Source organism: Mercenaria mercenaria, chromosome 14 (genome assembly GCF_021730395.1).
Source record: "Mercenaria mercenaria strain notata chromosome 14, MADL_Memer_1, whole genome shotgun sequence".
In the NCBI taxonomy this organism is placed as follows: Eukaryota; Metazoa; Mollusca; class Bivalvia; order Venerida; family Veneridae; genus Mercenaria; species Mercenaria mercenaria.
In genome coordinates, this window is record NC_069374.1 from 12,443,015 (window position 1) to 12,462,139 (window position 19,125).

Consider the following 19,125-nt stretch of genomic DNA (forward strand, 5'->3'; position numbering starts at 1 on the left):
GATATTCTTGCGCACAAAAACACGAGTACGATGCACATCCACTTATCGTTAACATACATACAAAATTATTTTTGATTATGCAATCTGGCGAAACATTTTTGAAGTGAAGTTGACAATGATACAAACTACGAAATCACATAAAATGCGGTAGAAACCGTTTATATAATGCTAAGCCTTTCGAAATGATGGTGACGATGTGCTTTTTAACATAAATTATAGTAAATATTTATCCAAATATAAAGCAATCATGTAAGCAAAGCGGGCGAATGGTTAAAAGACTAGCCTAAAATGTTGTCGATCTAATACATGTTGTTTCACATTCTAAACACTGATCTCTCCGAACTCAGAATGCTCAGGTATATGTAGAATATAAACTAATCCCTCTTTCGACGAACTTAAAATATCTTGGGGATCCTTTCCCACTGTCATGATAGATTTATTTGTGGTATAATGTGCAAAATACTAATTGCATAATGCAGCTTTGAACGTAAGTAAATAGGCACTGTACCACTTTCTTCGCAGATTCGTCAAATGTTTCCTTTAGAAACATGTGCCCTACCGCCATGCCAAACAAACTCGTAGTATAAGATTCACAGTCTTTCCACCTGTCAGTAGTCGATGTTGTTCCATACACAACCTAAGAAAAGGAAATAATTTTCTGAACGAATAAATAAAAATTCCTTCTAAACGGGAATGGCTTGGCTTGAGGATATAGAGTCCAGAGAAGGCAATTGTTTCAGGCTAGTTAGTGTCCAGTGCTGTAAAATGTTGTATATGTACACGATTTTTTTGAAACTTTGCATTTTTTATAACCTATTTGCTCAAGGTGTATAAAAATTTTAGTTTATTAATTTAATACTACCCTTGTACACACTAAATAACCGACAAATGTTTTTACCTTTGTTACAAATAAAAAAGTGAAACATATAAAAACACATTTTGTGACTAAAAATAAACCACTAATGATAACATAAACAGTAAGAATGTAACAGTTGCTCTTCCTCGATACAGCTTCGAAAAAAAGTGTAACATTTATATTACCGATTGCTGTAACAGTCAGTGGCGATGTAACGAGGTCGCGGTTGTTACACCTTGTTTCTTGCTCAATTAGGGATGTATAAGACAGTCAGAGGTGTGTAACAGGTAGGGGTTTGCTCACGCACTTTATACAGAACATCCCTTGTATTTCATACCAAACTTAAATTTGCTTAAGCTGAAATATATTTCACTTTTTTTTCAGTAGGCTAATCTAAATCTTGCGTAGATCTAGATCTACATCTGAAGCTATAAAATGAAAGATCAAATAACGCGCTAATGACGGTTGCCGGGACATCAAGCATTCTGACGTCACAAGCTTTCCATGAATGTCCAGGAAAAGGCGCATAATGATTCTACGGTGTATATGCATATCGGATCCCTCTCTGTGGTAAATGAGAAAACGGATCCCACTCTGTTCGCGCACAGGACCTTCTTTGTGGTAAACAATGAAATCCAACGTCGCCGCTTTGAAAGGGAGGTCGGCAAATCAAATTTTACGTCCTCATAAAAACATGAACCACGGGAAGACGTAGCTATCTACCGATGCTTTTTTATCGTTACATTTGTTTTATCAGTTGACACACGTCCAAACGAAGATGGAATGTAGACCGAGGGTACTAGCTCGGATGAACATCGTGCCATGTTTATGGAACTTAAATACGACTTTCCTTGAATATATCTAACAAGTATCTAGTACCTTAGACGTGAAGCCGTTGATCCCATCTAATTTGTAAATACACTTTATGCGGTTATTTTCATCAAGTTTCCTTAAAACGCCCTACTTTCGATTTCGTTAATGCACGGGATCCCTCTCGGTCGGTGCAATTTTGTCTCACAGGATTCCACTTGACTCTCTGCACCCGGCCCGGGAACCCTCTCGGACAAAATTTTCTATCGGCACCGGCTCCCTCAATTTCAGTGTTAGAATTTTGAGATGGTATTCTTATTCAAAGAAGTATAAAATACACAGATTTATTTTTATAGCTCTGAATAATCGAACATTTACTATTTATAGTAGGAATATATGAAAGGGGATAACGGTAAGGATTGAACTACTTCACCATGCAGTACTAAACCGTTAAACCGTTATTCCCGTTATTTAAAGGTGATAACCGTAATTGCACTTATTGGTGTGAATACAACAGACCATTTAAAAAAACGAACGGACAAACATGTCTTAGTCTATGTAACAAGGGCTATCGTTTAAAAAACGATGGATGCTCCCCGAATTGCACATTTGTCCGTGAATGTAAAGTGTTTTATTCTTAGTAGTTCTCCATGCCAGCTACCAACACAAACAAGAGGGCCATGATGGCTCTATATCGCTCACCTGAGTTTAGTTGCTTGCTTGAACAAATTTCTTTGCTTAAGCTTCACTAACAAAAACAAGGTGAGTAGGTCATGGTAAAGATTATTCAAGATAACTACTGAAATCTGTTTAAAAAAATTAAACTGGTGGTCCAAATTTCTATGCTGTACCTTCAATAACAAGAAAGTAGGTCAGTAGGTCATGATTAAGACAATTCAAGATGAATATTGAAATCTGTATCAAACATTATGCTTGTGGTCTAAATTTCTTTGCCACTTCTGCAAATAAGTCTATGTAAAATATTAGGGACCACCCAGGTGTGGCTTATATTGATCCCAGGGTCATGATTTGAGCAATCTTGGTAGAGAACCACTAGAGCATAACACATACTAAATATTTAAGCTCTGGGCCTTACGGTTTAAGACAAGATTTTTTTTAAAGGTTTTTCCCCGTACAAGTCTATTTAAACAATGTGCCTCCTCCTCCCCCCGGGGCGGGGCCATATTTGACCCTAGGGAGATAATTTGAACAACCTTGGTAGAGGACAACTAGATGATGCTATATACCAAATATAAAAGCCCTAGGCCCTGTGGTTTTGGACAAGAAGATATTCAAAGTTTTCCCCTATATAAGTCTATATAAACCATGTGACCCCCGGGGCTGGGCCATATTTGAGCCTAGGGGGATAATTTGAACAAATTTGGTAGAGGACCATAAGATGATGCTACATACTAAATACCAAAGCCCTAGGCCCTGTCGTTTTGGACAAGAAGATTTTCAAAGTTTTCCCTATATTAGTCTACGAAAACCATGTGACCCCAAGGGCGGGGCCATATTTGACCCTAGGGGGAAATTGGAACAATCTTGGTAGAGGACCACTAGATGATACCACATACCAAATATAAAAGCCCTAGGACCTGTGGTTTTGGACAATAAGATTTTTAAAGCTTTTCCTTTCGGTTGCCATGGCAACCAGAGTTCTGTATAGAATTCAATTCTTTGAACAAATTTTAAAGAAGACCATCCAAGGAACACCCCTGTGAAGTTTCATCAAACCTGACCTGGTGGTTTAGGAGGAGATGTTGTTTAAAGGAAAATGTGGATGGACGCCGGACGGTGAACGATCACAAATCTAAGAGCCTAAGGGGACATTTCAGCGGCACATCTGTACCATAACATACATAGGAACCCCCCGTCCATCCGGGCAGACAAGTCTGTATTCTTGTGCTGTTTTTAAATACGAATACCATCTCAAAATTCTAACAACGAAGTTGAGGGTGCCGGTGCCGACAGAAAAATTTTCCGAGATGGTTCCCGTGCCGGGTGCAGAGAGTCAAGAGGGATCCTGTGAGGCAAAATTGCACCGACCGAGACGGATCTCGTGAATTAACGAAATCGAAAGTAGGGTGTTTTTAAGGAAACATGAGGAAAATAACCACATATAGTGTATTTACAAATTAGATTGGATCAACGGCTTCACATCTAAGGTACTAGATACTTGCTATATTCAAGGAAAGCCGTATTTAAGTTTCATAAACATGGCACGATGTTCATCCGAGCCAGTACCCTCGGTCTACATTCCATCTTCGTTTGGACGTGTATCAACTGATAAAACAAATGTAACGATAAAAAAGCAATGGTAGATAGCTACGTCTTCCCGTGGTTCATACGTTTTTATGCACAAACCTGTGTTCAGGATGAAAAATTTGATTTTCCAACCTCCCTGTCAAAGCGGCGACGTTGGATTTCATTGTTTACCACAAAGAAGGTCCTGTGCGTGAACAGAGAGGGATCCGTTTTATTATTTACCACAGAGAGGGATACACCCCGGATTCGGCGTATGATAACAGAGTGACCCCGTTATTGTAAATTATGATGTCAAAATGGGTAGAGATTGTAAAATCAGTGTAAAGATGTTTTTGCAAATTTGGTTGTTTTGAAATGTCTGCCTAAATGTGTGAGAAGTGCCATAAAATTACTGCTAGATTTATGAGATTTTGCAAAGAAAATATATAGCTCTATATATCGGTTTCCGATTAGAACAGCTGCCAATTTTATCACCAATAAAATGAGCAAACTTTATAAGGGTAGTCATCTACCGTTTTTAAATGTTTTTATCTTACAATCCTTGAAGTGCATTGCATTGCCTATGTCAAACCAGAGTAAACGTGGGGTTCATGTTTGATGCAACTAAAATGAGCCGCACTATGAGAAAACCATTTGCATTTGCGACCATTTGAGAAAACCATTTGTATGGTGCATTTGCGACCAGCATGGATCCAGACCAGCCTGCGCATCCGCGCAGTCTTGTCAGGATCGATACTGTCCGCTTTCAAACCCTACTGCAATTACAAAAACCGTTAGCGAACAGTATGGATCCTGACCAGACTGCGCGGATGCGCAGGCTAGTCTGGATCCATGCTGGTCGCAAATGCACTATGTTGGTTTTCTCATGGTGCGGCTCAAACATTTTCAGTCAGGTAAAACGTAAATTTTAGTTGTGGGGTGTAGCCTTACACAGTACAATTTGCATTAGGAGACCAACTAAGAGACGGCCAAAAAAGTGGTCTTCAAGCACAACTGGTCTCTTTATACAACAACATCTTAAACAACATAAAACAGAACCGAAAAAGGTGGTTTCTTATTACAACAAAACAAAACCGAAAAAAACTGGTTTGTATCTCAACAGTCAAGGTTTCCCGACCAACTTTATATTAGTTCTCAGAATCCTAGTAATCATTTCATGATGAAAATGCTACCAAACGTCCGTCATGTGATTTCTGCAGGGTACTGCAACGAAACTAAAGGAAGTTACTAGACAGGACAAAAACTCAGTTAGCACTTTTTGAATCTACTACTGTGCGATCTGTGTTTGCTGTTTCGTATTTCTACAGATATACAACTAGTAGCAGCATAAACACATATATAATATATGAACTTTGTTATAAAGTGTCTTTGGTAGAGAATCGAATCACACTTCAATCAAAATTAGCAAATACAAGCACCTCTCTGTATGAAGATCTTGCGTCAAGGAATTTACTGCCCAGCCTACCAACAACTTCTTTGAATACAACGTACCACATTAAATAGTTAGTAACTTTGCTGAAATATAGTTAGTAACAGTGTTAAAAGAAATAACTGTATCAATACATATACTTTCTTATGTAATAAAAATGCTCTCATTTTCCTTTGATTCACTTATTTTGCAGCAGGTCATGTGCACATATTAATGATATTATTATGAGGTTCTTAATGTCTGCACTACACAAAATAATTAAACACCAGTCTAAAAAAATCGAATTTTCATTAGCCATGTTTTTTTTTCTGTTTGCACATTGAGATATCTCCGTCTAGAGCCGAGGACCTGTTCCTCAATGTCCGCGTGAGTATATGAGTCAGCTCCAAACACTTCGAAAAAAAAACACAACACTTTGATGTCATTCTTAGAATAGATCCAATATGGCTGACACGCATTTACATAGTCATTTCTTAAATGCAAATGGGTTACTATTAGTAGTAACTAGATCATTCCAAGATTGCGATCTTTTTACAATGGAGAGATAAAAAGCACTTAGACTAGGCTTAACGATATCATTAGAATTACCAGTTCTGGAGGATTTACGAATAATTCATATTTCAAAAATAGGCAAATTACAATATATGTGCAAAAATAGACACTGCTACGGAATATGTGAATCAAATGGTAGAGAAGATAGAAATGAAACTTGAATAAAGTCTTACCTTGTTGTAGGCTTTTCTGAGATCCCTGAACCTGCTGTCAAGGTTTCTGGCTCGATTATTCGTAATATACCACACCAAATAATTAGCAACTACGCTGTGGAAGATACAAGTTAACTAGCATAGTAATACAGAAGTCAAGACTGAACCACATCACGACAAAAAGTGCCATACTGTATCGGGTTATATATCAAAGATGTATTGTATGCATGTCTATATGTTTATGTTGTTTACGTAAACAGACGATCAGTTAACCTGATCTGTGTTGTCCCTGGATTAGAAATTCGTCTACTAAATAAGACAGGAAAATTCGTGCAAAACGTTTAAGAGAAGGTCTTTTATTAAAGTATTTTTGTTTGTATTTTTCGATTCTAATACAAGATTAAGGATCATTATCTACATCCTTGACAATATCCAAATATGTGCCTGCATGTGTGGTTTTCTCTCCCAGCGGGCCGCTATGAAGCTTGACGCTAACACGGGGGTGTCCGGGTAAATTCGGACATCGGCATAGTTCGTACAGTTTTAAAGTCAAATCTATAATTATATGTTCTCACATCCGATAAGGCTAATTTATGTCTCTTTTGTGAAATTGATATGTCTCCGTTAAAATACAATCAAGTCACCAAACATCTTAATATCGGATATAACGTAACAACTGAAGTAATGACGTAGTACTCATTCTTTCTGCGAACAACAAAGATATCTTTGAAGGCGGGATTTTTTCGAAGAGGATTCAATTCATGTATCAGGCATAATATTATAGTACTGCTTTTAACTTTGTATTCAAAATGGAAGATAAATATGTTAAAAACTCAATAATATCTGTTGCTTTCCCCCAAAGGATTGTCTAAAATAAGGCAAAAGTTTAAGTGTCTGGGTTAAAACACCTGTTTTCTTATAGTAGGAAACATTCGAACATGCAATTTTAAGGGACAGTGCAGACTCCCTGTACTACGTTGTTTTCGATTTTGTGTTAAAGACCACCTCTGAACAGAGACCACCTGGCTCTAAAGACCGCATATTTTGTTTCCCATTTTAACATTTTCAGCGTATTTTAACCTGTGAATATAGGCCACCTCCTAATAAAGACTCTCCCGAGGGTGGTCTTTATAGACAGGTTTGACTGCATATAAATAATGATGAATATCTATATTTTTCAGATGTTTGAATTTTACTTTTTAAAAACAATTTTAGTGTCCGAATTATTCCTACGTATTTCGTTATGTCCGAATTATTCCTACAATGTGTCCGAATTTTCCTACCTCGTCCGAGTTATGCCGACTGAGGGCAGGGCCAATGAAATCGATTGTGTGACAACATTTTCAAATAACAAAGCTAAATATGATTGAATATTGCATCTGTAGATATTCTTTCTCCTTACTGCTTGGGTTTGTTAAGCAGCGAATCAAAATTACCTTCACAGCAACCTGTCAAACTCGAACTGTTAAAAATCGTCCGAATTTACCCGGACGCCCCCTAACTGTGACGTCCAGACAGTCATTTTGTTGCATACGCACATAGCTTCTTTTTTTTACAGGGAACTAAATCGGGTCGTGTTAAAAATTCGTTATCTTTCCTAACGTCATATGCCATTTGAATTGTACCTATTAGAATTTAATCACGTTTTAGCGGACAAGGTCAGGAATGGCAACTCTGTGAGTGAATCATTTGTCGTGTCACAGTTCAACTACTCTTTGCGACAGAAAGATGAAAAATACAGTGCACATGGCAGTACTAGAAACAACTTTTTTACTAGCAACATCTAACAAATAAGCGTATAGAAATTTGAAGTGAAACGTCATTTAGCAGGTACTAATGCATGCACAGATACAGAAGAAATGCAGAGAAATGCTCAAATGGTGCTAGATCTAGCGAATACTTATACAAAAACAATCAATCAAATGTGCATAATGTATATCCTAGTATTATGCCAATACCTTTCAAATAAAAACAGCATATTACGTTATGTTTATATAACACTTTTTGTTTTTATTTTTGTATCTTTATTAATTTATAAGATAGTGGCAAAATATCAGTCATATTGCTGTAAGAATTCTTCTTCTGTTTATAAATTACTACTGCATTATCAAGTTACATTTGCAGAAAGAAATATACGTACACAACCTTCTATGATACTTCTCGAATCTTGACTGTGTAGTTCTCGTCTTGTTATCTACCTACACTATATTTGTAATAGTTTAGTCCACCTTGTCTAGTTTATTCTAGTCTTCTTGTCTCCTTCCTTGGGAAGTCCAGTACTGAATATTTGTTCTGGACTCTTCGGATTTCGTACCGACAATCTTATATTATGATTCAGATTATGCAGTCTAGGAAAACGCTCTTCCCAAACACTTCCGCCCTATAAATTCTTTTTCCTACCCAGAAAAAGCACACTACGAGTTGTTTTAATATGGTTTACATTTGAAATTAAGAAAATACCGTTTCCCGTGTTTCTGAAGAACGTTGAACAGTTTCTCGAAGTATGGCACGGCTCTTACGACAACATGTTCACTCTCGTTCATCGGTATCTTCACACCCTCCAGATCAAAGACACCACCGATGTACTCTAACCAGTCAAACTACAATGGAATTAATGCAGAAAAAAAAACATGCTTGGCCGAGCTTATAAATCTATTTATTCAATTCCTGCCCTTTTCGACGACCAGATTTACGATAGAATGTTTGCTTGAAAAGAATGGAAAGGACAGAAACCTTCAAATGCAGTGAATGTTGTTATCTGTGCGAGCCCTCGCCAATCTGAGAAGAGATAAACTTTCGGAATTAAGCCGAACAAGAAATAGGGGTCCCTCATTTTTTGATAGGCAAAAATGCCTACCAAGTCTTTTGATCGTATAGCCACTCATCCTTGTAATATTGAGCTGAAAATGTCTTTTGTAATAACAGTCATTGTGACCTTGAACTTTGAACCACAGATCTCAAACTCAATATTGTCCATCTACTCGCAACGTGCTTGCAAAATTTGAGAGACGTATGTCATTTGAGTAGAAACAATACACATAGTATACCCTGGATTATCCAGTGACGTCAAAATATAGTGTTGGTATTGTTCAATAATATTAACATCATTTCCTAACTTATTACGTCATTAGGGGTAACTATATAAATGTTTTTAAAATATTCTTCCTCACTTAAAATGCAAACAGTCTATCAGAGTACTCTACTACAGCATACCAACTTGTAGCCGGTGTCACGTGTCACGTTCGTTCGCAACGCAGAGATTAACCCTTATCATGCTAAACACAACTGATATTGCCTTTGCGACCAGTGTAGATCATGATCAACCTGCACATCCATGTAGTCTGATCATGATCTGCACTGTTCGCTATTCAGTCAGTATTTTTTGGTAAGCACCCCTTTTAACAGTTAATGGTACTGTCCAAATTGAAAGATGGACAAGTTCATTATAGAAATTTAGCATGGTAAGGGCTAACATTTTGTCTAGAGCTATTTATGAATTCTAAGTTCTCTTTTCTGTATACCATTATGCTGTCTAAGATCCCTTTGAAATTCGTACGCTTAGAGCAGGTACCTGTATAGGATCGGTGGATCCCGGTTCTGTGAAGTTCTGCTTTAGCTCTGATATTCTCATTTTGTTGTACAAAGCTTCATTGTCACGCCTATCCTCTGGCTTCATGCTAATCTGTAACAAATATATTTTATCTTATGGTGACAATGTTAAGGATGATGTTTCTAATAAGATAAAATCGAAGATATCAATTTAGCTATTTGCTTACAAAATGCAGTCTTGTATTGCATAATGCATTTAAAAAGTAGACACACCTTACCTTGACCTCACACAGTATAAAACGATCAAGAAATAGAATGTTTACTAGTACAATGTAAATGCAAACACACTTTCGTCCAAGAATGCATTCGTAACAATAAAATCACATTGTAAAGTCCGATGTTACAGCCAATATTATAGTATGTCTACAACAAATTCAAAACATTTCAACATAAAACATTTTAGATAAAATTCTATTGGCAATTAGCTCTAAAGAGTGTTGTGTAAATCACGTTTGCTAGGTCGATCTCCAGTTCCAGAATTTCTCTCATTTCTCTCTCTGCAATGGCTTCTTCAGCTCCAAATAGCTTGGCGATGGATGACGCAAGGGTGACATATGCCTCGCGCATGTGCGATAAGCTGTCTTGTAGGTAATACAGTCTTCCCGGAAGACCAAAGCTTGGCTGGTCCAACTGTTTTAATGTATAAAGTTATAAAAACAGTCATCAGTACTATTAGAATAACATGTCCACCGGCTTAAAACACATTTCTACATAGAAGTATCAAATATGTTACCCAGAAAAAAACAAAGTTTCCCAACTGCCTAATGGTTGGCTAGTGAAAATGATACGTCAATACAGTCTGTACTGCGAAGGAAAATGACAGACCACAGAGACAAATGTCATTTAAGTTATCTTTTGATCTTTATAGAAGAGATATGGACGTAATGAGGTTAGTGATCAACACTCTCCTAAATATCAAATATACTTTTTTATTGCAAACTTTCGGTACAGTAAAGTCTGAAAAATCCATGCAGAACACACTGACGAAGAAGTCAGAACTTTCGCAAATCCTGCTAAAGTTATAACCGTAACTGGAATACCGCCATCAGGGAAATACATACAAGTGGAAAGGTTGATCACATCTGGACCTAATGGCAGGACCATACTATATATGAACTGTGAAGAAACTATATATGTAGTTATGCAAAATCATTTGCAAATACTAACAAAAGTATAAATCTTTACAACTTTCAAAATAGAAACGGTTTTGTACAGGTATAACTGGACTTACATAGTACGTAAGTTAATATGCCATAGATATTTGCAAATACGTGTACGTATGAAGGCAAGCAAGGTAAAAACTGAACCAGTGAGATTGGTTAAAACAGTCAGTCTTAAATTAAGGTACTTACGTAGATGATGTACTTCTCTGAGTCTTTAACATTTGAGGAGATATATATGTTGATTATAGGTCTATTGTTATATTTTCTGAGCAAGATCAGCAGCTGAGATAGATTAAAGTTGCTAGCCGACCAGCTGCCGCCTGGGCTTGATTCAAGGACCGGCCAACCGCCCAGTTCCTCCAACAAAGGTATAGCAACGGTAGAATTTTTGTTTTCGATTTTATCTGGAAAATACAAGTAGTCTATGACAGTCAATGCATGGAATATGTAGGAAATTATCTTTTTCTGGAAAACACATATTCTATCTTAACATATTCAACTGGCGTTATTTAAAGAGGTACATTCAAAATGCTAAGGGAGACAACCAGGACTTTAACGAACACGTACCGTGAGTAAAATCTTCGCAGTGACGGATAAATATGGTATTTGTGAAAATTAACGATTTTTCTGTTTATTATATGCAAACAGCTTAAAATAACACCAATATTTTATGAGAAAGTACGAAGCTATTTACCGTGCAAACTAACGTCATCAGGCCATCTTGTTTCCATATAAAAAAAGAAGAAGAAAAAGGACATACTTATACAACGATTTTTATAAACCAGTTTTATTCTCAAGATTCAATAGGTATGTGAGGCTGTCACGTATGTATTAATGGATAAGGTTACTCTTTGTTTGTTTTTTAATTTTAATTTATAAAGACTTAAAGTTTATACACCAATAAAAGATACAACAACCAAATCAATATTTTGCTAGTACTCGTATTATCAATAAAAAGTTCGGCAATTAATTCCACTGATATTTTCAGGTATTTCATCTAAGAGCGTGATATAAATCAAGATATCTTTAACTAAATTTATTTAATGATCTAGATTAGAAACATGTGTATAGAAACTTTGTCTAGGAGTTGATTTATGATAAAATTAGAATTCCGCTTTCTTTATAATGCCATATCACGGTTGTTTCGTGTTTGCCTTTCAGTGCATAGCTTTACTGTTTGACATGATTCCCCATATAGAAGTATTTCTAGTACACTAAAAAAGACCATATGCCAGTCTAAATCTTTTATTAAGTTATAATAAGTTCCAAATTAAGGTAACATTTTCTCACTTATCGGATGTTTCATCTTACCTAGATCAATACAAGACGCGTACATGTCTTTCGCTTTCTGAATGCTCGGCACATCTGGGTACGACGCCGTGTCTTCCAGCAGGTCTGAAATAGGACGTAACAGCGTGCACATAATTATGGTGGACCGAAAATATATTCATACTTTGAACAAAGTGCAGTTCCAATAAAGGTTTGACTAATTTGACTATATTGCTAAAGCTCACCAAGACTCATTCATTAAGGTACGAGACCAAATAAACGTTTATATGACCCTGTAAATGATGAAGACACCAAATGGCAATAAGCTGAAGCAGAGGAAACCCGTTTCCCGTAGGCGTAAAGAAACTAATGTTTCCTAAAACTATACTGTAGTATAATGTAGTAATGTAACATAAGATTATATGTCAGATTATTAATTCAATATCTTTGTTTCTTTACCCACTCAAGTGATGGCCTTGTCCTATACATTCAAATTGAAGAAATTGAACAAAAAAAATTTGTGCTTCCATTGCAGTTGAACCAATGTGAATTTAACGGAAGGAAAAAAGTTACAAATTTGAAATTTTGTTACCTTATTTTTAAATAAGACGCACTTACATTTATTTATCACCTGGACATTGTCTCTGACTACACCGAACACGTTATAACCTGACCTATATTCTGGAATCACGTTTTTCTTCTTCCACGCGCCGCACGAGTACATGTAGAAATCTTGGCAAGGGTCAACTGTCATGTCCATATTCTCTAGAAGTCTTGCAGCTAAATATAACACAGAAATACTCTACAGATTTTGCATCTATGTTTATTAAAATGAAATAACAACATAATAATTTTCAGAGACTGTTTTTATCAAACCTCTTTTCAATGTCAACCGTGGCCTAGGGTCATTTTAACTGCATACATGCTAACGTATTCTCCATCACATGCTTAATGTTCTGGAGGACAAAGGTGGAGTATTATTGTTATATACAGACAGTTTGAAAACTGCTTTTATAATGTAAACTAGAGCTATCACCGAAGCTGATTCGTACCCTCTGAAAAGGCAAAAATGGTAATAAATGACACTTATTTTAAATCCTTTCAAATACTACTCGGTGCCTTTCTGTTCAATCTGGTAGGTGTTCTTCCTTTTCATTCCATGTTATGTTTATATTTTCATCCGTTGAAGTTACAATAAATTCACTTCATTTGATTTTAAAATTATTGGACAAGAAATGTCTTTGAAAAAGATGGACGATGCAATTTGAATCGTTGACGGATGTTTCAATATCAATATATTATCCGTGCATATATACAAAACCATATTTCCATATTTCTGTTTTTAAGTATTGTAAGTGAAAATACATTTTTTTGTATTTCTATATTTCCCATCGTCCACGCAATTTTTATGTTATTGGTCCTTTCATGAACGCCTATAGTATTTCACATTTTCCATAGGAATCACACATTTGGTGGAGTGATGAATAACAACAGTTGGTAAAACACATATATTGCTCTGTCAATGGTGCGTAACCTTAGCGGTAGAAAAAAATATTGCGTAGAAAAATAGCCCGCACTATAAGAGGAAAAGTGCCTTTTCTTCTAAGAGGAGTGTCTATTAATCATGTTCTAATAATCTAATAAGTCAAGGGTTTTGAGACATGTGACAATATACTATACCTTATTTGCAGCCAAATGAAAGAAGGTGATAAGTAACCAGTCAAGGAAATATCTGATTTCTAATCTTTGGCAATTTCTCATCTTTTGATATCAGTATGTAAGCAATTTTGAAAAAATCTTAAATTTAACCCGACTTACTTGCTTGAGCACAGTCTGGTGTTCCACATATTTCTGAAACGAAAGAAGTAACTTACATACAAATTTTAAAGTTCTATTCTGTATAATTCTTTTTCTATGACAGTCCTATATATATATGATTTTAACTTAAATTACATGGAAACGTGAAAATGCATAACACCCTTGTCCCAAATCAAAGACCTATTAAATAAGACTGATCTAAAATTCTCAAAGAGTTAAAGCCACAACTCTAAATCACGTGACAACCAAAATACGCTTTTCTTGATCTTTACTAAAGAAGCGTCTATACGTTTAGTGTATTGATCAATTTGATACGTGATTTCACGAGAAATTCACTTATGGATTTATTATTTCAGTAAAATGTAAAGTACTCCTCAAAAAATAAACAAACGTGTTTGTAAACATGGACAGTTCCAAACTGAAGGAGAAGGAGCATTACACCACCGATCTATGCTCAAAAACAAGTTAAAGCATAGCAAAAGTTCCTTCTAGGGCACATCTGTATAAATATATAATGATCATCTTGTAAAATTTTGGTTGCAAATTATGTCTGTTTTATACTGCCAAAAAAAAATCAAGTAGGTATTTACGCATGTTATTATTTAACATAAATTGTTAAATCCAACAACAAATATAATTTGTTACCACTTTCAGTTGAGTAAATACGGCAATAAGACATTGACCCGGTCAATCCATTATGATTCGATGCGTGAATTTGTTGCATATAATTAGAGGGTCGCAATGGGGTTTGTTTTCACATATTAACCATACATTTGAATATAACGATAATATTTAGTTGTTTACATGTAAATTTGCTGATATATGTCTATCTGTTTGTACATATGTTATGTTCTTCAAGAATGGAGGAAATAAAAGAATCAGTTAACCATCATCGGGTTTAGTAATATGTAATCCATGGACGCGTTCAGTCAGAGAGTCGCCTCAATTAGGAAAGAATAGTTTTAACGTCAGAGGTTATTTCTAAGGTCACGGAGTTTGACTGGCCAGCTTGTAATGACAACAGCTTTCGATATCAGTAGCTCAGTCAAGTGTGACTTACCAAACTATAATATTCCTTCTGAAGAGAAGAAACAATAATGACAAAATACAATATACATGTATATCGCATATCCGTAGCCCTGATCAACCTAAGTCTATTTTTTCCTGGACGTCGTGTTTTCCGGTGAGGTGGAAAATTGAGAGAGCCACAATTAATGAGTTATAGTATCATTTGTATAACATTGTATAATTGTATAATGTGTATCGTAATAAACGGCCTCTCGTAGCCAGGGTGCATCGCTACAAGGCGAAATGTATATATTTGTTGAGTTTATTTGTAGTAAAGAGAAGACATTACATTTACATGCGCATCAATATATAAAGTTAAAATGGAGGATTGTTAATTCTTATTCCGGAACTGCTAAATTACAGATTTTTTTATTGTCTATGTTTTCAAAAGTGTCTCAGATATCCTTCCACTGGTCTAACAACAAAATGGCGGACCCACAAAATAGATCAAGTCCTCACTCCCAACCCGACACCACCCATCTTTATTGCAAAGATCATTTCTAGCATGCGTACATGTCAGGTGTTCTTTAAATTTGATCCGTCGTCAACTGTCTGATAGTAGAATTTACAAAATATATTTTTGTTTGAAACATTGTCTATATCTCCATCTCATGGTTGGTCTAGAGTATTTCTAAGAAGATATTGGACCCCCATTACACTACACAGAGAACCTGAATACCGACGACAAGGGCACTTTATTATACAGTTATTGACTTATATTGAGATCAATATGTGTTTTTATGTCCTCGGTCAATATCGTTTTTGCAGGTCTGTAAAAACACATATAGTCCGAAACATAAATCCATAATTGTTATATTATATGCCCTTCTCAAATGCACTAATTTGACTGGTCCATATTTCATAAATATAAGAAAAAAGTGATATCACAAGAGTCATTATTACTTTTTCGGGTCAATATCGCTTTTTGCGGACCCGCGCGTGCACCCTTTGACCAATCAAATGAGCGCATTTGAGAAGGGTATATAATATTGACTTATATTACCGCTTGTATTGTATTCATCAGATTCCAATTAATCACTGGTAAGCCGGCATTAAATTTAATATCCACAAAAGTTTGAAAAGGGGTATTGAATATATGAGAGCAATAAATCTGCCATCAACGTCATTTAAATGATATTTTAATGGTATGCATAAATATCCACGTTTGAAAAGGGTATTCAATATATGAGAGTAATAAAACTGCAATCAACGTTATCTAAAGATAAATATTAATGTTATGTCAAATGTGGCATGTCAAACATCGATAGTCGGTACGTGTGCTAAATTATGCATCTATGGTACAGATATTGTATGTTTGTTAACTTTATTCAGTGTTTTGTTATTCATCTGCGAAGAAGGTTCGACACGCCGCCTTAATACCATTCCCTTTATATTCTATATAAAATGAACAATGAACTACCCATAAGAATACAGAATTGTAACGAATAGCTGGACCCATTTTAGAGTGAACATCATTACCTTGTCTTAAAGAATTATCTTAAAATTGACACACATGTGACTTCTAAGAGAGGTTTTTTCTGTCACATTTGCTTACTGCAAATTCATCAAAATCACACTAATGTGACCTAGTATTACGGGTAATACTGAAACTGAACTTTACTTTACTTCCCTCTCATTTATTCTACTGAAATGTCCAAAAACATCCACAATGAAATTAAATTTAGACCTCTGCGACCAGCCCAAGTGAAACAATAGTGTTTACTAACCTGCCTTCCTTTATACGATAGACCAAATAGTCCGCACTGGTTCCATTAGTGTAGTTAGGCCTGAATACATAATCGCACGCAAATTGCAGAGTGTCATTTTATGGGTCTGCAGCCTTAGAATATTTTACAGAATGTAGCCAACAAAATAATGAAAACTAAAATGCAATATTTTGTATACATACCCGGTTTTGTGTCAGCCGACTCCTTCCTCACAAGTACAACAGCAATTATTAACCCAATCACCGCCAAGAAGAAAATAACAAGGAGGAAAATCAGTCCTTTTTCGCATTTGGTTCTTCTTTCGCATGGTCCTTCCTTTTTAAAACTAAAATAGAACCTCTTGTTTAATGTATGAACCTAGGTGTTGTTACAAATATTCTGAAATTAACTTGCTATCAAAACTAAACGAAATACGTACGATTTTGCAAGTGCTATACATGCTTAAAGTAATGATTAGAAAAATTCAGAGCAAGAGCTAAAATTTAAAATTTGCTAGTTTCATGTACAGCCGACATACCACCTGTATTAAGCGGCCTTTCTAATAAACGGTCGCTTTAAATTTCACCCGAACAGTTTAACTAGATAGGTGTAAACGCATCCCTATAACCGGCTATATCTGCAAAACTGTCCTTTAGACGACCATGTTCAAAACTTTCGGAAGGGCATTTTTGCATTCGTCTAATCAGCGAACAGGTTTACATATAAATATTATTTCTAAAAGTCGTGCAAACAAACAATTTCCGCAATTGGAGATCAATATAGCATTGTCCTTCGACCTACTGACTCAATATGGGTCACATACTGACCACAGACAACCATCCTATGTAGACTATAGGCAAAAGTGTTCTTCTGTTATTGAGCTGAATCTGTTTTCAGTGTCAAAGTCACTGTGACCTTGACCTTTGACCGACTTACCTCAAAATCAATAGAGGTCATCTGCTGGTCATGTCCAACCTCCTTATCAGCGTTCATGATCTTAGGACTAAGTGTTCTTGAGTTATCACCCGGAAACCGTTTAACTGTTCCGGGTCACTGTGACCTTGACCTTTCGCCTACTGATCTCAAAACCTTAATAGAGGCCATTTGCTGGTCATGACCAACATCCCTGTTAACTTTCATGATCCTAGGCCCAAGCGTTCTTGAGTTATCATCCGGAAACCGTTTAACTGTTCCGGGTCACTGTGACATTGACCTTTGACCTACTGGCCTCAAAATCAATAGGAGTCATTTATTGGTCAAGTCCAACCTTCCTAACAACTTTTATGATCATAGGCCTAAGAGTTCTTGTGCTATCATCTGGAAACCGTTTAACTGTTCCGGGTCACTGTGACCTTGACCTTTGACCTACTGACCTCAATATCAACAAGGGTCATCTGCTGGTCATGACCAATCTCCTTATCAACTTTCATGATCCTAGACCCAAGAGTTATCATCCGGAAACCGATTCGTCTCCGGAAAGACCGACCGACCGTCCGAAAAACAATATTCCCATCCTTCTTCGAAGAGGGCGGGGGCATAATCAGTGTATTTCTGACAATCATAGAATCTTTATTTTATTCCTAATTACTTCGAAAAGATGTTTATGAGCTTCTAAAAATAGTTCCATTGATGAACATTACGGATGAATTATCAATGATCAAGCAGTCATAATTTAACATTGACCATTTGGATTATATAAGATCTATCCATGATAAGGTATTCAAGCCCATGGTTACATCACTGCATTCCAGTTGGCCATTTAGACAAAGTTAATTCCTGGATTATGTGAGGTCAAGTAGAGTTCATCATAGATTTTAAGCACATTTGTGTTTGTTTCCCATACATGTATTTTAAGTTTTGCATTTGTTTTGCTACAGATCTAAAAATAGATTTACAATTAGATCAGAAATATATTATTAATAACGCAATATGTAAGTGAGATATTTACAGAGCTCCAGGTAAGATTTTAGGTTCAAGGGTATTTTACCCCCTAGTTTTTTTTTTCAAAGGGTATTTTACTCCTAGATATTTTTTCAAAAGGGTATTTTAGAATTCTAAATGGTTTTTTAGAATTCGAAATCATTTAAAAGGGTAATAGCAGAGCTACCGGCGCCGCAAAGCGGCGCCGACAGCGTCGCATTACGGTTAAACGTATGAACAAGAAAACGAATAGAGAGATCTAACTGTGTATACTATCGAGTTGAAAATTCGTGGTACTTTCTGGAATCGGTGTTGTTCGGATTTTTTCATGTGCACTATGCACATAGTAATTAATCAGTAAAGACGTCAGTAGACGCTTACTGTTTACGGTTGACAAAAGCGTCTCGCTTACTGCTTTGAATATTGAATAAAAATGTAAATGAGCGTTTGATAATAAGAATTTAGTGCTAAATACATTTTTTACGAAGAAAAAACAGATAAAATA

The 19,125-nt window shown here is 36.0% G+C and overlaps 1 protein-coding gene across 5 annotated transcripts in view; it reads right to left on the bottom strand.

Moving 5' to 3' along the window:
- Nucleotides 1-19,125, bottom strand: part of LOC123526406 (neprilysin-like) — a 36,889-nt gene that overhangs the window by 8,079 nt on the left and 9,685 nt on the right. For 4 of the 5 annotated variants that reach the window (XM_053522952.1, XM_053522953.1, XM_053522951.1 and 1 more), the window contains 10 exons: nucleotides 16,904-17,046; nucleotides 13,927-13,959; nucleotides 12,727-12,888; nucleotides 12,151-12,234; nucleotides 11,029-11,243; nucleotides 10,127-10,306; nucleotides 9,639-9,749; nucleotides 8,528-8,667; nucleotides 5,353-5,449; nucleotides 509-637 (listed from right to left, as the gene is read on the bottom strand). In XM_053522952.1, coding sequence (XP_053378927.1) covers nucleotides 509-637; nucleotides 5,353-5,449; nucleotides 8,528-8,667; nucleotides 9,639-9,749; nucleotides 10,127-10,306; nucleotides 11,029-11,243; nucleotides 12,151-12,234; nucleotides 12,727-12,888; nucleotides 13,927-13,959; nucleotides 16,904-17,046 — 1,294 coding nt within the window. Of the gene's footprint in view, nucleotides 1-508; nucleotides 638-5,352; nucleotides 5,450-6,088; nucleotides 6,183-8,527; nucleotides 8,668-9,638; nucleotides 9,750-10,126; nucleotides 10,307-11,028; nucleotides 11,244-12,150; nucleotides 12,235-12,726; nucleotides 12,889-13,926; nucleotides 13,960-16,903; nucleotides 17,047-19,125 lie in introns of all 5 variants that reach the window. The other variant, XM_053522954.1, reaches the window with a different exon arrangement.